The following is a 27,348-nucleotide window of genomic DNA, read 5'->3' as shown; positions in this document are numbered from 1 at the left end:
ATTTTAGGCTTATTCCAAATAAAATAATGTAAAATTCCATTAAGTTTGATGATTTAAGTTATATAATTCTAAACATGAAAATTATTTTTGAAATTTATTTACAATTTATTTTTACATTTCTAATTCCTTTTTTTTTATAAACTCACTATTGTATTTTACAAAAAAAAAAAATCTCATATATCCTACTAAATATACGGGGCGGTGAACTTATAGCTCATGACCAAATAAAATATATATTTAAGATTATTACAAATATTTTTTGATTTTTAATTCTCAACTATTAAAATATAATTATGGTTAGCTATTGAATTAATATGTTGTTGACAAGCTCATGCTAGAAATGAAATGTCCTACATGAGTTTAATGCATTCAATAATATTATTTCCTAGTAATCCTCAACTGAACTAAGAATTAATAAGTATATTAATTCATATATTTAATAATTGGACTAACCTCATTAGGTGAGCAATTAAATTAACACGATACTAAAAATAATAAATTGATCCGGTACGAACGAGATTTAATTCTAAACGAATGGACCGGAAATATTTTGGTTAATAAAAAAAAAAAAACCTTAAAGACATTCAGAAAAAAAGAAAAATAAATAAAGAGGTTCTTCGCCATACTGTGATTTGTAATACATAATGCTATAATAGGTAAAAGCTCCAGAATTTGTTACCATTGGCAGCTTTTGCTTGGCCTAAATTGTAACAGAGACACCTTCATATACACTGTATGGTCACAGCAGCTAAACCAGGTGTCATGTAAATCCCGTGATTTGTCCTGTCTTCTTAGTGTTACCCTTCCTGCAATATCTTTGGCTACCTCGGAATCTGAATCTTTCGATGACGTGGCAATAGTACAGATTCGGCAGCTTAACTGTCGTTTGTCTTTTACCCCATCTCTCTCCACTCTCCCCGCCTCTTTTAACGCCTATCCCTTTCCGTATATTTTTGCCGTTATAACGGCTGTTATCTTCATTGCCAAGAGTATTAAATATTTACTGATTTTTATTTTAATTTTAATGCAAACAAATCACTCCCCATCCACTTTTACATGTCATTTAATTTTTTTTTTTTTACAAAAAATGATTCAATATTGGTTAATGTATTTTATTTTCCATTTAGTAAAGTCAAAAATGAAATTCATAGTCCTATCTAAAAATAAATTCTTTATGTTTATAATAAATTTAAAATTAAAATATTTATTTTTCTTTTTTAAAATATCCTTGTAAAAGTCATTTTAAAAGTTTATCTATTTTATAGAATTTAATTTAGTTATATTCAGATTTACTGAATTCATAAAATTTAAATCATATCTTTTCATTTCAAATGCAAAAATTTAAATTTAAAAATAAATTTTTATAAAAACTTTATAAAATTTATTTTTTTGGGTACAAAGAAGAGGTAAACTCAAAAAAAATAAAAGAATTAGTATAAAATATAATTAAAGTAAAATTGAAAAATTATATAATTAAATTATAAAAATAAAAATTTCAATTAAGCATTCTGATAAAATATTAAAAATTATCGGGAGAGTAAATAGGAATTCACTGGTTTTGGATTGATTGCCGATAAGATAAAGTTGATGAGAAGGGTTGGTCTTTCATTATAATGAAATGAAATCTCTACCTTAAAAAAAATGTTTATGTTAGAACAAAACAAGAAATTATAAACGCCGTGACTTCAACGTTATTGTAGGTCGTTTTTGCTTCGTGAAAAGAAAGCCAAATTAAAAGCCCGGACCCAACCAGTACAATCAACTAGAATTGATAAAATTTTCCCGCCAAAAGGGAAGTGGATAAAAATAAAATAAAATAAAAAAATATAATTATATATATATATGGTTTTAGGAAATTTCATGATGGAGGCAAAAGAGGATACGTGGTGGGGACGCGACTCACCAGCCGAAAGGGACACTACTCGTAGTAAAAAATATAAGAAATTAAAAATAATAAATAAAGTTCCTTTTAGTGAAATTCAAATAACCGAAAGAAAAATTAGAAACTATTTGATTTGATATTTCATGATTTGATGGGGATATTCTTTCGTTACTTTCCATCTATCTTAAATTATATTTTTTTATGGGTAGAGAAAAATTTTATAATAAGCTTCAAAAAATTTTTTTTTTGTCAAAAAGAGAGTTTTTTTTTTTTTTCTAAGTCAAGTTAGAATTGATTTTGATCCAATTGAAAAATGTTATATTAATATGTTTTAAATTTATAAATTCTAATTAACAGTTGGGACAAAACTGCTTTTAAAGAATTCAAAATTTCTTTATTGATACAGACCCTCTTTTTCACTGTAAATTTAAAATACTTAAATGTAAACAGTTAGATTAAAAGTTTATTAGCTATAAAGTTGTTTAATGTAATTCTTTTAATTTTTAATCAGGTATGGTCTGATTAGTCTTTCTATCTTTTATAAAAAAATATAAAAAGTTGAGTACTCTCCACCATAAAGGTTATCGCCAATTTTGTGAATATTATTCAAAGGAAAAGACCGCCTCCTGCTGTGTAGCCACGATGTTATTTCGGCATATTGAATTTCCCATATATATAAAAAATGTAATTCTTTTAATTTGAATATAAAATACACTTTCCAACATAATTATAAAAAACAAAAATAACTAATTATCTAACATTAAATTTATTAATCCAAACTAAATTATTTACAATCTTAATAAATAATAATTTTTTATTATTAAAATATTGATAATAAATTTACTCAAATGAAAGTATGCTATATGTAAATGACCATATGGGGTTTGGAAATTGAATGTTTGCGAGGGTATAATTGTCTTATTGAAGTTGATGTGAGGTTTTGCGGTGGAAGGATTTTGCCACATAAATGGTGCAATCTTGTTGATTGCTTGAGGCGAAGGAAAACTCTTCTTCTATACTCAATCATGTGTGCGTGCTAATCAACCTTTCTAGTACTTGTCCTCTCACTAGCTACTATGCTTAATCATTACACTACCGATAGGTTTTTATTATTTTTTAATTTTTAATTACCAAAGTCAATATGTTTTCCCTTGTTATTACATTTACATGCATGGATATTTATTTTGTTCATTTTGTCAAATTCCAAATTAACCTAATTGGTTAATTTATATCCTATTCCGCAATGGGTTTTAAGATAATGTTTAATACTTTGATTATGTTTAAAATATTAATTCTTTCGTTCTATTTTAATAATAATATTTGACCTTTTTATAAATATTAAGAAAATGATTAAATACATTGAATTTTTAAAAATATGTAGTAAAATGTCTAAATTGTTATTCTTAAAATAAAAAATTTCTTATTAATTTTGCTATAAAACACCAGTTAAATATAGATAAAATTGAAAAAATAATTAATACACTCAAAATCCTAAATTAGCACTTAAAGTGAAATAAGATAAAATGCTCATTTATTACTATTAAAGTAGAACGAAGGACTGAAGGAGTATCTTTTACTGTTTATATATCTAATTCGATGATTTAATATTTCTACTAATGTTTTAGAGATCAAGAGAGTAAATCATAAAATGTTATAATTTCTAACATTTAGTTGGCAATTTATAAAACAACCCAAGAGCCAGACACGACTCGATGATTTCTAAAAAGCCTACCATGGCTAATAATAAAGTCAAGTGTGATCCGAAGCTAACTGACTGCGCTCAAAAATCACTCAATCCTCAAATAAAAAAATAGAGAAAATTCATCTATTATAACAATTAACAGTTATTAGAATAATTAATATTGATTAATAGGGTGATAACCAGTTCGATTTTAGCTACTTTTAGACTTTAACTTTAATTTTTAAATCGAATATGTTAATCAAATTGATTCAATTCTTTGAATTTTGTGTTCAACCCTAATTACAATTGAGCAAGAAATAAGTAGATTGAAGGATTAAATTCTTAGCCACAGGCCCCAAATCAAGATAAAATGTTAAGCAATAACAACAACCAAATGGGAAGCAATCACTAATCACATGCAAACAATTACACACACACACACAGAGTCTCTGTGCGTGGCCTTAGGTAGTGTGCAAGCACGCATGTACACATGCAGACACCAACAGCAACTTTGATGGTGGGGCCATTTGTCTGCCGCTCAGCCTGCAAATAAACTGGCTCTGTGGTTTGGCCAATGGGCCATCCCTTTGTTTTTTAAATTAAAATCTAAATAATAAGAGAAGTGAAGTGACTGTGAGGTGTGGGCTACTACTTTGCTTCATTTTCCCGCAATTTTTCTTTGAATTTTCCCGGCGAAAGAGAGGGAGAGAAAGACCTAAGTGAAGAACAAAATCGCACGTCACTTTCAAAATATCTCATCATAATTATTAATTTGAGAGGATATAAGAATAAAATAAATGATTTTTTTTTTGAATTAATGAGTATCAGTTCGAATTTTGAACTCTTAACGGTCTTAATATCTTTTCTTTAAGCTGTTTCCCACCTCTATCTCACGGCCTTATCTCAGCCTTAATTTTGATATTATTATTATTATTATTATTATTATTATTATTATTATCATTATCATTATTGAGATTACTAAAATACAATGTATAATTTGCTAATTAGGTGGTTTAATTCGCTTTTTAATTTATATGAATAGAAGATCTCGAATTCGAGCCTTTCGACTACAGTTGTTTTAAATCATATCAAAACTTTCAAATCTCAAACAATCAACATAATAAAATAATTTATTAAAGGTTTATATGTTGATTGGGTTTCCTTATTTTTCATTACTTGTTAATCAATATGGCTCAGAAGGAATAAGTTCATTTTCTTTACATCCATGTTTTTTTGATGATCGGTCATCTTATCCCATTTTGATATGTAAAAGAAGTTGGGTAAGTCCCATGAGTAATGGTCACTAAAAAAAGTGATAAAAGGGGATGAGAATTGCGGTCGGTTAATGAATATTATTTGTCCCAAAAGTTATAACCCTTTGGAATTGGGGGATAATTTTAAAAATTGTCTCTTTTATGCAATAAGACACAAAGGGGACAATATGACTTTATTACGATATCTTACTCATATTTTAATTAGAAATTGGGATAATAGTTGAGCCAATAATAAAAGATAATTTATGACTCCGATACTAAAAATAAATATTGTCTTTAATTTTGAAAATAACTGATGTCCCGTATGAGAGATGAGATAAATTCTGTCTCCGTTACTAATAACAAGTATTGTCATAAATTTTTGGCATGACTGACGTCCTATGCAGATGATACATCTTACATCTTGTATATTAAGGACACCTATTGTCATCCATTTTGGGGACGACTGATGTCTTATATGTATAAGATACAACTTACGTATCATATACTAATGACAATTATTGCCATCAATTTTGGGGACGATTGACGTCCCATATGAAGGGAATAAATTATGTCTCCTATACTAATAACAAGTATGTCATATATTAAAAAGGGAGAAACTAATTATTCAATACACTGTTTGGTGGAATGATATGTAGAATTGGAAGAATTTTTTAGTTAAGCGTGCTTTCTTAAAAGACATCATAAGGTGAGTGACCTTTTAGAAAGTTTTTTATTTTATTTACGAAACAATTTTGAGGACGATTGACGCCCCATAGACAAATATATACCATATTTTTATATGTAATTTTTGTCCAAAATTGGAAGGACGATGTACGACTCTTAAATTGAGGATAATTATCATCCCAAAAAATCGTCCCTCCAAAAATTGTCTCATATAGAATATAGTATGCTCGTTAAGAGATGCTCATAAGGGACAATGTTAATTGTCCCCAAAAGTATTGAGGACAATTTTTTTAAGTTAAAGAGATAATTCTGAACATATTCTAATAGACTTTTTTTTTGTAGTGGGTATTCAAAATACCTTCGTCGAAAAGGGAAAATTAGTATTGAGGATAATTTTTTTAACTTAAGGAGATAATTTTAAACGTACTCTAATAGATTTTTTTTTCTGTAGTGGGTCTTCAAAATACCTTCAGTGAATCTTTGAAATTTTCGACGTTGATGGGTCGTTTAGAGGGAAGCATGGTCATACGCATTTTAGAGGAGTGTTTAGAAATAATGAGGGATCTGTTTTATTTTTGTACTTTGAAAATGCGGGCATCCTTGACTCGAATGAGGCTGAGGTTCTAGTCATATTCAAAATTGTTTCTACAAATATTATTTCTTAGGTTATTCAAAGGTACAAACACCTTTGAAAATGCTGAAAACATTTTAATAAGTTTGATGCGATGATGAATTCTTTAAACATAATTTATTTTATTCTTGTGAGCCGAGTTAGGAACAACTTTATAAATGGTTTGGCCATGAGAGGAGTAGAAGCAACACTTCCTTTTCTTGTTTGGATTTGATTTTGTAACCATCTTCTTATGTTAAGAAGATGTTTGTAATGATCATTATTTTTTTAAATTTTTTCACTTAACATTACCGAGTTAAGTTTTGGTATATGACCAGACATGCTGATTCAACTGTAGATACTTAATTTGAGTAAGTTTTTCTGAGTAATAATAAAAAAAGGAAAAAAAAAAAAAAGCAAGAAGTTCTCATTATTTGTTATCAACCATAATTTCATGCTAAAAGTCTTTAGATAGCACATGCTTACCTTATAAAGAACTACCGTAGAAAGAGAACTAAACTAAATTCATTAGTAATAATTTCACGTTATAAATTACAGGATAATCCACGGTTAATGGTTATGCACTTTTAAATTTTGAACAATCAACAAGAAAAATAATTATTATAGTCGTTAAAAATATCATATAAATCTCACGATAGTGACAATTACAAACTCCTAAATTTGGAGCAATCAACACAAGAAAGGATATAGATAACTATTAGAGATATCAAGAATAATTTTAAGTTGCACACCAAGACATGATTCAGTGATAAATACATATACAATTTGACCAAAAATTTCAGATTCGATACTACAGTCGTCTATGGCAATTTTAAACAATGATGCCAGGGATAGTATATGGTTATACACTCCTAAATTTGGAGAACTCAATACAAGGAAATATTTTTTCCCAATATGGGTGGCGATTAGAGTCATTATATATGTCGTATGATTGTGTACATTTGAATTTCTGAGTAATCAACATAAGCAAATATCTTTTTATTAACATAGACAGTTACTAAAATTGCCAACAGTATAATGAGAAAAGAAAATTTCATTTAATATTTGAAATTTTATATAACTAAAATATGTCAAAAATTCACCTAAAAATAATATTTTTTAATGACTTATAATTGATATGTTTAACATAAATTTTTTTCTTATTATGCACTTCGAGATAAAAAGCATTCTGTCCGGCCCATCATGTTTACATAGAGGGGCTTGTAATTGTTTCAACTATTTAAAAAGATTACTAATTTATTAAGGGGAAAAAGAACAAAAAGCTTTTGAGTCTTGCTTTAATAAATAATTTGATAATATTCTTTCCATCTCCAAATAATATATTATCCATTATTTATGAAATTTTCTATCTTTATATTAACAATTTACCCCTTCTTATTTATATTTTGTAATTTATCCCTCTTATCTTTGAATCTTGATTTTGTTCCGAATTACTGTAATATATCAAAATATGTTTTATAAAGAATTACAATCACTGAGGTTTTTTTTTTCACTTTCTTTAAAGAAGTGAAGTGAGAAGTGTCAAGTTAATAACTCTACTAGATGAATTACGTATAAGAGCTACTTTTGGTTTGTAACCCGTCGAGTTATTTTGACTTATTTCACCTCTCAATAAATAAATAAATAAAAACTACATTTTTAAGTGTACTTAAAAGAGAAATTTAATTTAATAAGTTCATGAACCAAAAAAAAAAATAATTACAAAAATTCTTTCATACCTCACCTGCTAGCATCCATCCATACACCAACTAATTTGCAAGAAATGCTCAACAAAGTGCTTAGTTTGCTACATTTTAGGCTTGAACTCTAGCTGACAAGAAAAACTTAAAAAACATAAAATAAATAAAAAATAAAAGAGAAGGGGCAAAAAGAAATAAGAGTGGTGCTAAACGCGGAATCTGAATCAATCACAACTTTCATTATACCAAGGTAAAATGTTTAAAATACTCTTAACAGATTTAATGAGATGGATTTTACCGCAATAAATATGAGGGAAGTTTTAAATATTTTACTATATTACAGTAAAATTTGTGTGAGATTCGAGTTGGACCAATTATATTTTTAGAAGAAAAATAATAGGCATGTCAATTATATATATATTAGTGAAGTTTGAATTTCGGATAATAAATCATTCTTTTATCATCCCCACCATCAACCACCCTCTGAAGAAAATAGTTGTGCTTTGATGGTGATTTGGGTTTAAAGAGAATTAATATTAGTTTAAGGTCTTGGCTGGTTATTAGGAATTTAAAAATCAAACCTATTTTGAATTATTTTTTCCAGGTAAATAATTGAATCCACGTTGAGCTACTACCCATACTTGATTTCCTAAGGTCAACTTCAAAATATTAATTTAATCAATATATATATATATATATATATATATATATATATATTTTTTTTTTTGTACTAATAATCTGAGTGGAACAGGTTTCCATACCAAAGCTTTCCATTTGTACGATCTTCAAACTCAATTTCATTTTATGAGTGATTATTTTAAGCTCCTTTAATATACCTAAACCCCACTTGATTCATATGTTATGTTATGATATCAAATTTATTAAATCTTTTCTATCAACGTTGACACTGTTTTATTTTTAAAGAATCCAACAAAGAATATTTTGAAAGTCAGATTTAATTATCGATAGAAAAAACTTATATTCAGAAAACCAGACAGACTTATGATTAAAGGATTTGATAATTTTGTATGGTTTTATATTTTTTCGGGATATTGTAATTTTAGTTTTATTTCATCGAATACACCCCTATTTTTTGATAAATGAATTTATCCTTTATAAACAAATATAATTAATTTATTAATTTAGAGATCAAAATTTTATTTTATTATATAATTATTTTTTAAAACTATTATGAATTATAATATAATAAATTAAGAGTTAATATCTCTCGTGGAAATGTTCCATTTTAAACTTTTATGTAGTATAATTGCTTAATCAACTATGTTTCTACATTATGAGGTCTATTCTTTGGAGAATGCAATTAAAAGAAACTCAAATATTATTTTCATATTTCTTTAAAACTAGTATATTCTGATAAATTAATAAAACATAACCTTAATGCTAACAATTTAACCCAAAAATATAATTAAAATATTTCTATATATATAACATTTAAAATCTAAATGCAATGAAATTTTATAATTTTACAAATTGTAATTTATATTTTTTTTTAAATATAAATCTTAAGATAAAACATTTTACAATTTAAGTTAAATTTCCTAAGACTTGCTCATGTTACAAGGGAGGGGGCAAATCGAAAGTGATTGGGACATCACATGAAAATTGGGTAGGTCTCAAGTTACTTTCCATTGCACATTTCTACACTGCCAAAAATTTGGTTAGGTCACCTTCCATTACCCAACCAATTCACTTTTCTTTTCTTTTCTTTTCTCCGCTTCCTAGGTCTACTTTTGATTTATAGGACACATATAAACAATTTAATCTTTAGACGCAATTATTTTTTGGAAAGTGCCGGTATTCGAACTCTATTACTAGAACTGCATAATTCGGTTCGGGGCTTATTTACAGTTAAAAATTTTCGCTCCTTCCTGCAATTGTATTTAATGGAGATTGAACCCGAAAACTCTTCTCACATGTCCAGCTTGTGTTGTCAACTAAATATAATCCGTAGGTTTAGATTCAGTTTTTTTATTAATCATATTGAATTTATTTTTCTCAAAATAATTAATATATTTATGTTTTCTTATTAATTTGGCAAAACTTAAACTATGAATTTGTAGTTTTAAGAGTAAAAAAGAAAAAAAAAACCACATTATTAAAAAAAAAAAAAATTCATTTCAAATCGCAACTCTTCAGTTATGACTAAACTCGTTTATAGGGTGTGTTACAAATTTTAATCTAAATATGTGTTATATTAATTAAATTATTGTATTTTTTTTCAAGCTTAAATTCATACAACATGTACAATATAATAATATTAAAAAAAGAGAAAAACTTATCCAACGTGTATTCATCATGTAATGTCAAATCCAATCCTGGTTGGTTTTATTTGATTGATTTACATGTTCAAAGGAAGGACAAGTGATCTTATACGACCTCTTACCTTAGCAACAATTTTGCCTTTGAGATTTTGCCATCAAATTTGAAATTTTTTGGGAAGATTGATTGAAGGCCCCACACTAACACATGCATAGGATACCATTGGATTTTAGATTTGAGATATGTGTAGTTTAGACTACCTCTACAAGAGGGTCACATGAGACCAATGGTCCTAAATGAGGTAGTCAATGGTCAATATTTTGAGACAAGTGCTTCTTTTTTTGACAATTTTTTTTCTTTTGAGAAGGATAAGAGTTGATACTTAGGGTTTAAGATTGTATCTTAAGGATAATTTCATGCTTTGCTCATTATATCACTCATATTAGCATGTTAGCATGGCATTTTATACCTACAAGAATACAATTTTTTTTTGATAATATAATTTATTAATAATAAAAAATTATAAATACTCAAATAGATCAGATATAAAAACCTTACTATTACATGCATATTTACGTTTATAAAATTATTAGAATACGCATGCTATGTAGGTAGCATCACCATAATGAAGCCATAAAATTTGTTTTACTTAAGCTAACTACAAAACATCCAACAATTAATCCTATTTAGTTATCCCATGTGATTAACAAATCTAAAATTACATTAGTGACATGTGATCTGAACCCTAATTTGATTTTGGACCATACACAAAGAACACGCATGATCAATAGAAAATTTCCCCATTTGAGGGAAACAAAGAACAAAAGTGTACAAAATACAAATAAGAGAGAAACCTAACCTACATTGCATGTAGCCCTAAATCTTAAAAATCAGACAAAATTGCATAATATGAGAGAATTGTACCTCAATGTCTCATCCTTTTGTAACATTCAGTTATGTGCTTCCAAATCATGCATCATGTGATTTTATATATATATATATATATATATATATATATATATATATATATATATACATACAAATATTTTGTTGTATTGTCGTTATCCGCATTATAGGAACATGGATCTCCACTCTTTTATATATATATATATATATGGTTAACTGAAATAATATTGTGAATTATACGGCAGAATAATTTTTAATTTTTTTTTATTTTTATTGAAAAATTATAACTTATTTAGCAAACTATTATGTGACCGATAGTTAACAAACTCAGAATATGAATCGATACTAATGGCAATAATTTTTTAATAACAATTTTAACAATGAGCTTACTTTTATGTTATTTAAAAAATAATAATTTTAATACCAATAATTACCCTTTCACAGAAATTTTTTGACTTCCTCACTGAACATAGTTATATGGCTACTTGAGATTTCTAGATTAATGCTCCATATAAAAGTGACCTAAAAAGAAACGCTTTCGATATTAAAGATTGTTCCTTTCATGTCAATATAATAGCAAAAAGAATCATTTCCTGCTTTATATTATTATATAAGAAAACCTCTAGCTTCAATTAAATCCATATTAAAAACTAGAAAAATAAAATTTTATTGTGATTGTGAAGGAAGAAGCTGCTAGAAAAAATGATGTAATAAGAAGGAAAATCAAGATGGAGACAAATAATGATGCAATTACAAAGGTATGATTCATTCATCCTAAGAACAAGGTATGGGATGTGTGTATGGAGAGACATTGTATGAGAAAAAGAAGTTAGTGTGTCGGATATATAAAAATAAAAATGCCTTGTTTAAGGAGGTTCTTGGAACTTGCCTTCCACTACTTTTGCTTCTCTTTTGACTTGATTCCCTCTTCCATGTCTTTGCCATGTCACCACCATTAGCCTCTTCACTAATTTCTTGTGAAGAACATTCTGTCACTCACTGTCTGATAAGATCGATTTTGTATATAAGATCGAGAGTCCATGAATCTTTAATCTTGTTATTTTCCGTTTTGCATGTGTTTTTCATATTCGGGTCCGGTTAATAATAGTATTCAAGTAAAACTTTTTCAACCACAGGTAAAGTTCACTTAGAAATGTAATATAATAAAACATTGGATTTTTGAGTTAAAGAAAACATTTATAGGACATATTCGGTAAAATTAATTGTTCTAATAGCTTTTAACTGTGTTAGCAACGTTTAACATTTTAGTAACGTTTATAAAAAAACATACCTTACCTTCTAAAATATAATTCAAACACTGTGTTACTGATACTATAAAAAAAAAAAAAAAAAAAAAGGAACATTTTGACTATGGAAAAAGTTACTGCACAACACATTCACGGTAAAAAGTTGGAATTAGCCGAACGGTCCCATGATAATGTTTATGCTTTCAAGTTTCAAACAACTAAAAGACCTCCAGAGTAGAGGACACGTGCAGCTCTTAAGAGTCTGAACCATAACTTGCCAGTTGCAGAAATGTGCAAATGAAGCATTTAAGCCTTTCACGAGCTCACAGAGTTGTTGTTACTTGCTACTATCAACCCCATAAATTTAAGACATTCATGCATTTCACAGTTCAAGTCCCCACCAAAATTGCTTCCAGTTTCTAATCTGGGCTTTGACCATTTACAACCTACATTTAACATCTCAAAGGAAATTCATGAACTGAATTGAAACTTGTCCTAGGCATTAAGTTCGCATGGCCACTGCCCATTTCAACTTTTTGAGAATTCAGAAACTGCAGATTTGTAATCCCTGTTGCCAAGAAATAGACCTGTTCATATACTCCGGACCCACACAGACCCCGGCTAATGGCTGAATAGTTGAATGTCTGCCTCTAGACGAGTGAGATTTAATAATCTTTCTAATTACTTCCTTCACTATTTCTATTTAAAAGAATACTTGGGAAAAACAATTTATTTCCACTGAGCTAAAAACAGAAGTCGATGTCTTATAGTAAACTAAAGACATCCTTTCAATACTTATTTTGCTTCAATCTCGTCTGTACAAAACAAAGAAAAAGTTATGGAATGTAAAAAATGCATCGACAAAGAAGCGAAATGAACAACACCACAGCATCTAATAGAGCAAACCACAATATGATGATTTGACATTAATAAATTTGAACTTTGTTACATAATATTCATAATATACAAAATGTACATGCTTAGAAAACTATTTACTAGCAAATACGTGCCATTGAAACCAGACTGTCAATACCTTAACACACATATTCTGCACAATTATAATGAAGTATGCAAAAGAATCACGCAGCTAACCAGCTTTGCTAGATTGTGGTATAGTGTTAGAGAGAAACATTGTCATACGGAGAAAGCTGCACTAAGAAGCTGTTCTGTTCATCTCTTCTCCAGAGATATCTGCGTAAATGCATTGAAACGAGAAGGTCAGAGTTTGAAGAGCTGATGATGGGTAGTAATTAAGGCAAGAAGTTATTTCATCCCATTCCTCTGACTAGTGTCTCTATATTTAACTCCAACAAATCAGATGATGAATGCAAATTTACATAAATCAATGTCGAGTTTAACTTTTTGAAATGTGTTTAGCAATTAATAGCGTCATTAAGCTGAGGTATTGGTGGAAATGAAGGAGAAATGGAGAATTATAGAAGTCTTAAAAGGCTCAATTCACCTCATACACACATCCTAGTTTTTGTGGCGGGTGCGCTCTGTCAACTTGAAGTTTCATGACCATATTAAAGAATTAAAATATTTTTCTGGCATGCAATCAAAGAAGAAATGGGATGTTGGCTTGATTATGTCCACTTCATGCAGAAAAGCTAAGGGCAAGAATGTCAATTGCCACGGCGATTGCTTTAATGATTAGGTAATTACCCCATCTCTCGAAAAGGTTGGCATATTCTGATACAATACACAATGCAAGCAAAAATTTAATGGATTAGCTTACCAGGAGAAGATCTTCATCAGTACCAAAGGATTTGCGTGCTTCTTCTAGACATTTCGATGATATCCTCATACTTTTCCTGCAGTTTTTCCCACAAATTCATTCTTCTACTACAAGGTAAAAACTTAATTTGTAAATCAAAAATTTGCTAGCCTATAAAGTTCGATCGCCAAAAGGAAACATTTCCAAAACATGTAATAAAAATGCAAAATTTTTAAGCCATGTCCGAAAGTCAGTCCATTTACTATTTAATAGAATGAGCAAATAGTCATTGGATCCACCACTGAGCTGACAGCAATCAGAGTTGATAGCATTAAATAAAAAGTTGGATACTGAATAAGCGAATTGTGATTAGTGTAGCATTTTCGTAGATTTCTAATAGCGTGGTCTACTTTTTATTGACAAGGAAGTCCATGACACAGCTTGTTTCCTTCTATTGACAATTAAGAAACTAAACCAAACACCAAAAGTGGCTTAAGGTGAACCTTAAGAGATGGATTTCAAAGGGAATTGAGTGCAGTCACAGCAAGGTGAATCTTAAACTTGCATCATGGTTTGTGGATCATCAACAAAATTCCCTCGTCACAGTACTCTACTGAATTTTGGAGCAAATATTTATTATTCTTGCATGATCACAACAATTTTGACCCCTTATCCAAGAAACAATTTATGGCATACCTGAACACGAGTATGACACTTTTGAAACTTTGGGGTCATTTATGGCAAGTTCGGAAAATACACATATTGTATCCTGGTCTGAGTGACAGTTTTCTGATATGCCAACACTAGCAGGTTGGAAAACACATTGTGAAGTATTCCCAATTGGCAAGTAATTCCAACGAGTTTGTATGGATCATGATCTAGATGAAATGAAAATAATGGACAAAACGAATGTTTCTGACCCCACAAAAGTTTCCTATATATGAGGAGATACAGGACCAGAGAGTTCATTAGAAATATAAAAAGGAAATAAAGACAATACCTAGAACTGGCAGGATCTCGAATCTCAAATTCATCTGCACCAGCATCATAACCGCATATTACGACATAATGACCTGGGAAACCAAAAGATCCTTGCCTAACCAAATTGTCACGTGTAAAGAAAACACAAAGAAGAAGCCTCCCAACATTTTTCTTTTCAGGAAAATTGTGATAAGTGATCAAATAGGACGTGCATGAATGAATATTCAGAAAGTAAAAAATCCCAATATAGTCTGTATTTCATAGCGATCCATCTGTTATAAACTCAATCATAATCATAAAATTTGCAGATTGAGAGGCATTGAAAATTCAGGATTAGTACGAAAACCAATGCTAAATTGCTTTAGGAACAAAAAACGTAATAGCAATCTCAAAAATGACTTGAATGAGCTAAATCAGCCTTAGCACACCCTATATAATGTAATATTGAAAGTAAAAATTGCAAAGCCATGTAAAAATCACATCATCACGCATTTGACAAGATCTGTGAGTCTCAGACCATCTTTGTTTCATTATAGAGTACTACCACAACTGCTAGTCTATTTCATATTTTATCACAGGGAAAGAATACACAAGAAAAAAAAAATCATTGCCACTCACCAGTGTAGCTTGAGTTGCTGTCATTCAAGCTTGATAAAATAACATCATTCACCCAAGTCCGGCTGACATATAATTTTACCATGAACTGTTAATTGCTATGGTTGCAATGCAAAAGGTTAGTTACTTACAAAATAAGTTAGGCCTTTAGTGTAAGCCACCTGATAAATAGCACAGTTCCCAAATTGAGGAATCAATATAGGTGCAAACAAGATGAAGAGAAAAGGGAATGCACAAGCATTATAGTGTGAGTTTTAAGATGAAGTAGACCTGGTAAGAAATTCAGAAGGTACTACAGAAGATTATACCTCAATTTGTACTGGTCAACCAAAGCAATCACAATAAATTTCCCCGACAAAATCAATCGAGAAATTTCTTTTTCGTCAATCGACCTGCACTGTAAAGGGGAAAAGGCTCACGATCCAAATATACACAGGTACAACCAAGAATACAAATCAATTTTGACCACAATAATATTTGTTTTCCTGACAGATCCGCCAGAAGGTCTATGCAGGTCTACTGTTTTAGTGACCATACTGAGAGTACAAAAATAAGGTCCAAGTGATCCCAAAGATTGCAATGAGAAACACGGAAAGAAATTTCATTCACTTCTATTGCATTGATGCAAAACCCCCTATTATAGGGTATCCATCAGCATCGATTCTTTTTTTTTTTTTTTTTTTTTTTTTTTTTTTTTTCTGAAGGTGAAATTCTTGCAATTGCATTTTAGAAATGGAAAACCATTACTACTATAATGCATCTACCTGTATATTAATTCCTTCCTCCCGAGCTTTTTGAAAGAGCATGTCCACTCTCACTAGATCCGTAGGCAGTTGCTCCTGCACAAAATTAGACCGTTGTCATTATTATAATGAAACAAGGGATTAATAGATTATCACAAAAAAAAAAAAAAGGTATGCACTATGAAAATTCCATAAATGAAAACACATACACATTAGGGATGAATAGAATCTAAACGAAATGGACAAATTCTAATTTCTTTTTCTGAATTTCATCTACTGCCACAGAATGTGACACTGAGACGTATTTGTGTGCATTATAGCATGCTGACAGACAACACCAAAGAACTGGTGCAACATATAAATTGTGCAGTAGCAAGGTGCCTTATAATTAGTAGTAAGATAATCTGTAAACAGCAATGACACAGCATCAATCACTTATCTCATATCTTTATAGAAATGAACATCTTTCAACAAGATGATGTCTGATAAACTTGCAATCAAATATAATATATAACATTGCTAATGGCCAAGATGTAAGGGGGGAAAGAAACAAAATTAAGTATATAAATACAACAGAGTATGACCTTGTAAAATGTCTCAGCAGAATAATTTGGATTAGCTCCAATTGTTACTGTGAAGTAGGAAAACCTAACAGAAAACTTCTGCAATAAATATGCCAGATCAACAGTCCAAATGCTGCAAAGAAGATGCCAATAAGATCCATGACATATAGATACAGTTCACATCATCTCTAGGATAACAATTAATTTATTAATTTATTTGGTATATACCTGAAGGCAGCACTCAACATCCATATGATAACAAAAATAAATAAATTACTTTGTACTGGTATCTCTCTTGATCTAATACTTTGTTGAGAACTCAAAGACAGAAATAAGAGAGAGTTTCATATTGCAAAAATTACTGCCCAAAAGCAGCCAGCCAACCATAGATGTGGTCAAGTGATTTCAAACTATAACTACCTAAACTCTAAAGGAAGGATAGAGGAATCCAAATTTTCTGTTGAAGAAGAGGAAAAATTCAGACTACACTTGCCATATGTTTTCTGTGAGGTAAAATAAATGGTTAAAAATGATGGTTTATATTACTGCAATCTACTGCACAAATCTTACAAGTACAATAAATTCACAGTTTCAAGCTACCATACAATGAATCACACAAGAAATGACGTAAGCATTGCTTTTCAAATACTATCTCCAAAAATTACTTTAACCAAACATTGTACCAATATTGTGAAAGAAAATAAGAGGTAATCCCCTATTTCTTGTAATAACACCAAGAAATGAAAAAATACATAGACAAAACCTAAATCCCATAATTTGCACCTATTTATATCACACTACATCACACTCATTTCAATTGTTATAAACATAAGACGTAAAAGGTTGTTCCCCTCATTCCTCAAAATAACTTATGCTGTATCCACAGGATATGTACAACATAGTATAGTTTGACTTTAACACTCCTATTACTTAATTGCAGCAGAACAAGATCTGAATGCTCAGACGCAATAGGCTGTAAGCACCAAACACAATCTTTATGACAATTGGTCAAGTGACAAAGGGTAAGTATCATAAAACCTCAAGTATTTTACATAAGTAAGCTCTATTAGCAAAGCTCTGAAATTTACCTCTGTAAACAAAAGAAATAAAATTCTGGTTTTGGAAAGAATAACACACCTAGTTGTGCAGCATAATTCTGCCAATGCCTGAATGCTGCAATTGTTGATGCCAATAGTATTCAACACCATTAGAACACAAGCAAGACCACAATCCCAAGAATGCATCTGGCTTATGTGTGGAACCTGCATGATCAAGGAAACTTATGGACTCAAACTCATGAAAAAGAAAATGCCAAGGAAGAGCTTACTGAAGATAAAATATCCACCAGCAGAAATGGAGCCAGACACCAAAATTAGAGAGAAAGAGGGGGGGGGGGGGGGGGGGGCGCTTTTAAAATCAGATTTCCCATTTCACAACCATTTTTCCAACTTTAAAAAGAAGAGGACAAAATCACAGTCCCTTACTTCAACAAAACGTGAACAGCATGGCACAGCATCTTGGAATTTTCTGCCACTCGATGATGGCTCAATTAGGTGACATTCTCCAGCTTTGACATGATTTTCATCTGAACCATTTAAGTTTTTTTCTGCTTCTTCCACATTAAAAATCTTGCTTAGCAGACAATACAAAGGCCACATCAGCGACCAAATTAAGATTAGAATTCAATAACACTGCTAAAACTCAAACATAGCTCCTGTCTGGTCAGGAAAAAAAAATTGCTGAGTCAGCTTTATCTTGTAGTCCAAGTGTTTCCCGAATACAAAGATTCCAACCTGTTGCAGATTCAGTTCACAATGAATAAAATTTCCAGCAGTAACAAAGGGGGCGAAAAAGGGAAAAAGGCAGGCAAAGATTCCAAGTCCTCCAGGCTCAATAAACAAAACTAAAATGCACATTTAAATGTGTGATAAAGCATAATTAAGGTCTCAACAAGTACAAAAGCTTGATTCAGCTTACAACCATGTTTGTACATAGCATGAGTTTGAGCGCTCCAAGACAGAAACGTCTTCTACTTGCACCAAATTGGCTATTCCATACTTCTTTAATCACCAAATCATGAAAAGGGTTTCTATGAAAATTCGATATTTTTACAAGTACACAGTTTTAAATCAAAATTAAAGCATATGTTATGTCTTTTCTTACATGAAATAAAGCTAAATGCTGATTGATGAAGGAGTTCCAGCTCATCATCCAAGTGATTATGTCGCCCAAAGAATTCAAGATAACGATGATTCAAAAAGATAAATAACTCCTAATTCAATCATATATAGAAGCTCAAAGGCTAATCTAAAATGAATTCCTTAATTGATAAAATCCCAAATGAACTAATCTTATAAAGGTCCTAGAGAGGAAACCATAACTTAAGAGTTCATATCATTATCCAACAAACTCTATGCATCAAGCTGATATAACTCAGCTAAATCATGTTAAAAAATGAAAGTAGACAAATTACTTGTGCACAACAGAAAAAAGAATAGTTCTTTGAAAATAATACACATACCCAAACAAACATATACATATATAGATACAACCTTATTGATAAAAGAAGAGAAAAAGAATACCTTTGGAAGAAAAAAATGTTTGAAGTTGTTAAGCTGTATGGTAAATAGAAGGGTAGATTCAGCTGTTAATTCCTCTGCCTCTATCAAAGGAACTTTCTTGAAATTCTTATTTATACTTTTTTGAAAAAAGAATTAATATCAATAATTGAAGAGTTGTGTTATTGGATCATGTGAAGAGGCTATTGGGTCATTCTTGGCTGCTTGGGTTGCTTGTAGTTAGCTGTCAAATGGCTGGTCTGCGGTGGTGCTTAATATTTTGGGCTTTTAGTACTCTGATTCACCGGCTTTTTCGGGTTTAAATGCACCAACCTTCTAAATTGTCTAGGTCAATGTTTTTTATATATGTATATCTAACTCTTTCATCATTTTACAGAATGCCAGGTGGCGTCGTAACAATTTTTTCTAATTTTTAATTATTTTAATTCAATTTAGATATTAACAGATTTTAATTAATATTATTTCTATCATTAATTAATTAATTAATGATATCAGTGATTTATTCTAAGGATAGCAATTTTATCCATTCCGTTGCGTATTCGTTCGAATGGACAGATAAAATCTACTCCATTTTAAAAATTAAAAAAAAAAAAAAAAAACTTGCTAGATAGATTGTCATTTTTATTTTTTTAGTAAGCCTATAGTTTCTATTATTTTTAAATTTTTTTTTCATTTTATCCAAATTCGATCCTCTCCGACCTGTCATACCTTGACACGGTGGCGATTATAAATATAATGTTGCATAATAAATATAAATATTAAAAAACCCGAGCCATATATATAGAGAGATTATACCGCTGATTATATATATAAACAAAAATTACACTCACTTAACTTTTTTGTCCCTATTAACTTTTTTATTCTTAATAGTATGTTTTTCGATTTTTTCTTTTCAATGGATTAATAAAATCAAGAATATTATGAATAATTTTTTGAGAAGTAAAGCTCTTCATTTTCATTTTTTTTTTTTTTGAAGATTATTTTCTTTATTCTAACAATTGATGGAATATCATTAATATTATTTTAAAGTAATAAAAGAGATAATAATATATGGAATATTAGAACTCTTAAATTTCTTTTTTTCTATATTTAACTATATTAATAATATTATTAGTTACTAATCAATTAATAACGATAACAGCAATTTAGCATTCTTGGACAAAAAGTACCTTTCTCCCGATTTTTCAAATGGTCTATTCTGTAAAATTAGCTATTTTAGTAACTGTTTTAATAATATTTAGTTGTTAGCTGTTTAAATAGCTTTTAATGAAAAGCTAAAAATTAAATGATACATAAGTTATTTTTTAAAAATGCTAACCTAATAGAATTTCTTAATGCTCTTCATCAATAATATGATAGGACTGAATTGTTCCATTTTATAGATTGTGTGTATTTCTTATGAACATATTTGATTGGATTTTTATTTTTTTTCCCATTTTTTCATTCTATTTAGGTTTTTAACATTCAAAATGGTGACATTAATTTCACCCAGGTAGATCGCAAGTCCTTTTTTTTTTTTTAATAAAAAGATGTATATTTCTGCTTGCCATATTATTCATATAATGTTATTTCAATTCTTAAAAATAATATATATATATATATATATATATATATATTTTGCACAGCCGTATAAATTAGTTTCTCTATAAATAAAAAATTTATATTAAATAAAAAATCTTCGAAGAAAATTTATGAGAGAAGCAGCTAGTTATGAATCCAAAAATAATATTAATTTCATACTATGAAAGAACCCCCGAAAAAGAATATATAGAATATTTGTGAAAAATTCAAAAAACAATCAATGAAAATATAAAGGAGTGAAATGAATATTAGTCATTTTCAGAATACTGAAGTACGCACTCCATCATATTTTGTTTGCTTGTTATTATTTTTTAGAATATCTCAAAATATTTACAAGGTTTATAAATTTATATATTTAAATAATTAGCCTTTATGATTATTCATTAAATAAATGACTTTTATTAATATCTTAATAAGTTAAGGGTAAAAAAAGAAAATTAATTTTTATTGACTAAATTTTTAATATACGTATTTTGTAAAACCATACAAATAAAATGAAACGTAAATAGTATTATATTTTAATCTAAAAGGAGTTAAATACAAGTAATTTTTAGAATACTGAAATATTAAATTTTAATCTCAATTACATTAAGCTTTTTTTAAAAATTAATTTAAAGTTAAGCTGAGTACCAATATAAATATTCTAAAAATCAATATATTAATTAATAACTTATTACTTATAATATTTGCATCAAAATTATAGGAAAAATAAAAGGTTTCAAATCAACACGTAGAAATTACATCTTTTTACCATTAATGTTTATTTAAACTATTCAAAATATAATTTAGTTTAGACAAAAAATTTATTAGTTCTTATTTATTATTTAATTTATAATAGCTACATTTAATAATTAAATATTTATCTTATACTATAAAATTAAGAATTAAAATCATGTAACTTTTTCCACATACAAGAGGGGAAAAAAAAAATGCAAGAGAGAGGTGAAGAAATTAGGCTTGCCATCACATTCAAGTAGCCAAGTAAAGACTCATTTCTAGTATGATTTAATACATAAGTTGATCCCAAACTTATAACAAAGATTTAATGGCACCATTAATTTTTAAATTGCCTAATTTAACTTTTAACTGTTAAAATTATATCATTAAACATTTTAACTTTTGAGAAGGAAACTGTCATGCCGAGAGAGTAGCTCTCTGTATGGGTGTTCCAGTACTCAAGCTGGATATAGTTGGAGTCCAGTGGACTTTCGGATACCGAAGGTCATAGAATCAAAAATAAATAACTATTGTAACTTTTTAACCTGTAAATGTTATTTAAATAATTTTCAATCACTAAATAGATGTATAATAAGCTAATACTTTATATGTCGATGCAAATTATTGAAGAATAATTTTCATATTTTTTTTTAATCATTCAATAAGTATTCAATAATAATTTTATAATCTGAAGAATTTAATATATGTAATTTTATAAATTAAATTATTTAATAATATATAGTTTTACGTATTGAATATTTAATAAGTTAGCATAAATTTATGCATTTGGTTTTTGTTGCACAGAAAAGATTGGGGAGAGTGGTCCATCACGGCATGGTTCAGAAGCTAGCGGGAGAATACAGAACTGAGCAGCGACCTGAGATTACATTAACACGAAACAAAGTGACAACAAGCAGTAATTATGACCATAGCAAATCTGTACTCTCTCTTTGTATTTATACCAAATACTTCCAATCTCTATTTAATATTTGTACGTTCTGTATGCTCAAATTCAAATTCAAAATCAAAAACATTAGGCAGTTTGAACCTCAAGTACATACGAAAGAAGAGGTATTTTTAATCATCAATTTTCTTTACATAAAGCTATAGTCTACACGTACGATCTGATAAGTGATTTAAATTAAAATAAAAAGAAAAAACCATCAATTTTCTTTATTAGTCTGGCCGGGATTCTTTTTTATTTTTGAATTTTTCACGAATGTTTCCATATTCTTTTTCGGCCGCGAGATTATTACTTATTATAAAATTACAATATAATTTGATTTTAAGTGTTTTATGTCTTGTTAATTAGAGTTCCGTAAATATGCTATTCTTGTTTGTAAAATTTGATTACTAAAATTGTACCAATTTTTAAATCTTAAGTTACTGAATGAATTAATAATTCTAAATTCATAACCTTAATTAATAATTATTGTTTGACAAAGTATCTTAAAAAACAATTAATTTATTTTAACAAATAGAAAAGAAATTGTTAAACAGTTTAATTCAAGAATAAGAAGATGACCCAAAAGCAGTGAACATACAGAAAGCAGTTGAAGTAGGGCCTTAAGCCCTTTTAGCAGGTAAGGAAAGAATTGCACGAGAAAGAATGTATATTACCCACAACTTTTTATTATGAATTATCACTTTGTATTTTTCTTTTTTTCTTTTTTTTTCAAATATTTAGCACATCATTGAATTTTTATTAAAATCTCTATTTTACACCCACATCTCTTTATATTATCCAAAAAATTTTCAATATTATTTATTTTTCTTAATAAATTCTATGGTTATTTTTATTTCCATACAATGAACATTAATTGATTTCAATTATTAAATTTTGGATAAATGGAGTCCTAGTTTTTTTTTTTTTTTTCCTATTGCCAACCTATTTCAATCACGTTAAATGATTATAAAAATAAAAAATTAGAGATAATGTAATTTTTTTTATTCACAATTGGAGAATTCAGACCGATTTATTGGATTCAGATTAAGTGTCCCACTAAATAATTTTGTAATAATTTTTTTATTTATAAAGAGACTCATTCAGTCAAAATATCACGATGAATTTATATAATAAGGGATAATGTTTTCCTTGACTCATTGAATCTGTGAAAACTCTTATAATAAAAGGGCTCGAACTCAAAATTTTTTCAATTTTAATAAATATTTAGAAATGTAAAAAATATTTTCGAAAAAAATTCACGAGCATGCATTAGGCCTATTTCCTTCATTTTATTTATCATTTCTTCTTCTTCTCCTCCCTCTCTCTCTCTCCTTTTTGTATATATATATATATATATATATATATATATATATATATAAACTTTCAAAAACTTTTCTATGCTTTTGTCTCTGAATTATAAAAACATTTAACCCTTCAAATTTTTTATATTATTCAATAATGGCAGTAAAAATATTAATATATATTAGTTGTAAGGTTGAATTGGAAAGGCGGGATATGTAAAAGGAGCATGCTTGTAAGTTGTAAGTTATATCAAAAGTCAATGGGTGTTGCTTGCTGCTTTAGGTATATCACATGCTGCCATAAAGCAAAGTCTTTTTGTTTCTTTAATAATCTTTTCTCTCTAGAGAGAATTTTTATAAGTAGCCGTTGGTGGGTCTTTTGCCGTTGGAAAGTAGAATGGAAGGATTTACTCATAAGTAAAATGGAGAAAAAAAAAAAAGGTTATATGTGTATTGGAAGCTCCTTCATTAACATTTAACACATGCACTAGCTACATGTTTAGATGTATATTTGGAGGGGTGTGCAACACCATAGACCGAATCGATCTATTTCGGTTCGGCTCAGTCAATCTATTTAAGAAAGTTTAATTTGTCGAGTTAATAGATTTGAATCGAAGTCACTATTTGATTCGAATACGATTTATAGAAATTAATTGATTGGACTTAAAATCAATTAAATAAACATAGATAGCATCCTCCAACTAAAATTTCATATGCTCAAAGCCAAAGGATACTTTTCTTTATAAGAGAAAGGGTTTTGTTTTAGTTTTCAAGGCATTAAAGTAGGGATGATTAGAGAATAAGAATAGTAAATTAGGAAAAATGTGCAATGCTATGCATAAAAAGACATCAAAAAGCAAATCCTATATCCCTACAACGGCTACGCCACCAAGCAAATCTATGTACGTCCATTCAAAATCCATTTGCAAATTTACTATAATAGGAGCAGTTATTGGGTAGTTTAACCCCCACTCCACATCCTCATTCAATATGATACGATCGGACAACAATTTCAATCTTTTTTTTTTTTTTTTATTTTCGAAGATTAGCTCAATTCAGATTTGATAGAGTTACTTCCCAACCATTTTTTATCGATTCGATTTTCAATTTAATGTTAAATTATACGGTAAAAAATGTAAAATGGACAAAAGATTAGCTTCAATTTAATTAGATCGAAAAAAAAAATGATGTGGGGTGGCCTTATTAAAACAAAATAACGAAATATTTAGAACAGTGCATACGTATTAAGATTTCATAAAATGATTGCCCTTCTAAATATATGTTTGGACAGATCAATTGAAAAAGAAAACAAAGTTAGGTTTTCTGGCATCAGTAGTATGCATGGATCAAGTATGCATGGATCGAGAAGGGATGAAAATTATACTCCTTTTTTTTCAAAAAAATAGTTCATTTTTCTTTTTTGACTTGTCCTAAAATATAGTCTATTTTTCTTTTTTTATATTATAATTAATCTTTAAATTATCTAAGATACCCTTATTAAATTTTATCTTATTTTCAATAACTCTCATTAATTTTTACTTATTACTCTTTCTAGCCCAAAGTATAAATCGTTTAAGATTGTTACACAGAGATTATTTAAATAAGGGTAACATTGAAAAAATATCATTTATGATTCTTTAAAATATTCAAAATGATTTATATTCTGAAACAAAATAATTGCCTAAAAACAACATAAAGGGAGTATTTTAATACAATAATTGCTCATGTGTTATTTAAGATGGACATAATAGAAAAGTTATATGCATAAATTGTTATTTAGTCATAATAATTATTACTTTTTTTATTTTGTGTGAAAATAGAAAGTGAATTATTTTTTAGACGGAAGGAGTATAATTTTTTCACTTTTGTTCAAACTTTCGTGACATAAAAAAGATAAGAGTTTTATAGTTCTATCTTGTCTTAGTCTCATTGCTCAGGATGAGACAAAATTCAATTACATAGAATGAAATGAAATACAGATAGAAAAATCAATTGGATTTTTTTATATATTTATTATGTTATTTATTTGGCAAAAAAATTACTACATTTATTAATTGCAACCAAATAAAATTCATTAATAGAAAAAATTTGAGTTAAAAAAAGAAAATAAAACCAAATGGTTCTAATTATTTATCTATTATTAAACTATAATAAGAGGCTTATTAGTCAAAAAGGGGAGAATTAGCCGATTAAACTGTGGTCTGGTCGATTTTTTTCATTTATATAAAGAGTTAGAGGTCTTAAGTTCGAATCCTCTCAACCACATATGTTTCAACCAATTTGGTGAGTCAAAGAGGGGCTACTTTTTGTTGTGTAGCCCACAGTGTTATTTCGATGCATAAAATCCTAATTGAAAACTTCTAATTTTTAGTTTGGATAGGATAATATATAATTTTGAAATTTAGAATAATATTAAAGACAATACTATTAAATTTAAATTTTTTTAACAAAAAATTTAGATACATTCTTGAAAATAAGTTAGAGATTTTTGCAATTCCGTGGATACTTCTAGTTGTCACCTAGTATAGATTAAGGTCGTCCAACGACAGCAATAAATGTATGATCATTATTAGCGGCCATAGTAGTTGCACTCTGTTGGAAATTTTGTAATACTTCGGTTCCGTAATTTTTGTTACATTTGAAATTTAATATTTTTTTAAAAAATTATTAAATTTATTTAAATTATAATAAATTATTGAATAAATCGACTATATTACACTTAATTTAATATTAATTTTCTAAATAATCATTCAATTGAAGTAATAATTGTTGGTCATTCATAAAGAGTAAACATGAAAAAAATGAACTTATTGCTCATTGAATCACAAATGTGACAAGTATTTTGAAATAAACTCTCAAATGTATCAAGTATTATGGAACGGTGATAGTATATCACGGTCATAATCACAATAATGAATTTTCAAAATTATTATTTAAAATTTAAACTCTAATAAAAACTTAAGTTATTGGAAAAAATTGGTAGTTCGCAAATCTTTTAATATTTTATGTTAAATAATTAATTTAATTAAAATGTTTCTTCTTTTTAAGAAAATTTAATAATCTATAATTAACATGTTCAACATATTGATTATGAAGGGCAAGTCATATCTCCAAATATATATTAAACCCATGTTAAATTCATTTCTAAAAAGTTTCAACCTAACTCACCTGCTTTATCAAATTTTCATTTTCACATATAAGTTTAATAGGTGAACAAATAAATGTTATATATAACCAATAAATAGTACAAACATCTCCATAATTTATGGTGAAGGCCAAATATAAAATCAATTGAACTAATCCGATTCTAATAATCTCGTGATGGGGTCATGGAGTGAGAGGAAAACTTTAAACACAAT

General features: G+C 28.5%; 1 protein-coding gene across 3 annotated transcripts; it reads right to left on the bottom strand.

Moving 5' to 3' along the window:
- Positions 1-13,139: 13,139 nt before the first annotated feature.
- LOC105646922 (guanylyl cyclase 1) lies at positions 13,140-19,708 on the bottom strand. Of its 3 annotated transcripts, none has more exons than XM_012232902.4 (10): positions 19,448-19,708; positions 18,350-18,658; positions 18,003-18,127; positions 16,887-16,998; positions 16,324-16,398; positions 15,868-15,956; positions 15,563-15,624; positions 14,964-14,997; positions 13,985-14,060; positions 13,140-13,437 (listed from the first exon to the last, which is right to left on the bottom strand). In XM_012232902.4, the coding sequence occupies exons 2-10, from the start codon at positions 18,521-18,523 to the stop codon at positions 13,417-13,419; spliced, it is 768 nt and encodes a 255-aa protein (XP_012088292.1). In that variant the 5' UTR covers positions 18,524-18,658; positions 19,448-19,708; the 3' UTR covers positions 13,140-13,416. The 3 variants fall into 3 exon arrangements, with proteins under 3 accessions (XP_012088292.1, XP_020540605.1, XP_012088266.2); XM_020684946.3 differs by having other exon boundaries at positions 14,964-15,036; positions 16,887-16,950; positions 19,448-19,706; XM_012232876.4 differs by lacking the exon at positions 13,140-13,437 and having other exon boundaries at positions 13,976-14,060; positions 14,964-15,036; positions 19,448-19,707.
- Between the last annotated feature and the right edge of the window lie 7,640 nt (positions 19,709-27,348).

The sequence above is a fragment of the Jatropha curcas genome, chromosome 6 (genome assembly GCF_041381405.1).
Source record: "Jatropha curcas cultivar XTBG-Jc1 chromosome 6, XTBG_Jcur_1.0, whole genome shotgun sequence".
In the NCBI taxonomy this organism is placed as follows: domain Eukaryota; kingdom Viridiplantae; phylum Streptophyta; class Magnoliopsida; order Malpighiales; family Euphorbiaceae; genus Jatropha; species Jatropha curcas.
The sequence above is the reverse complement of the archived record's forward strand: the minus strand, read 5'-3'. Positions and strand labels throughout refer to the sequence as shown.

Excerpts from the sequence above, each read along its gene's own strand:
- LOC105646922 (XM_012232876.4), bottom strand. The coding sequence starts at position 18,523 with ATGTGGCCTTTGTATTGTCTGCTAAGCAAGATTTTTAATGTGGAAGAA. Across the intron at positions 16,399-16,886 it reads CTGCTGAGACATTTTACAAG|GAGCAACTGCCTACGGATCT; the intron begins GTCATACTCTGT and ends AATTTTGTGCAG. Across the intron at positions 15,037-15,562 it reads CAGCAACTCAAGCTACACTG|GTCATTATGTCGTAATATGC; the intron begins GTGAGTGGCAAT and ends TTGGTTTCCCAG.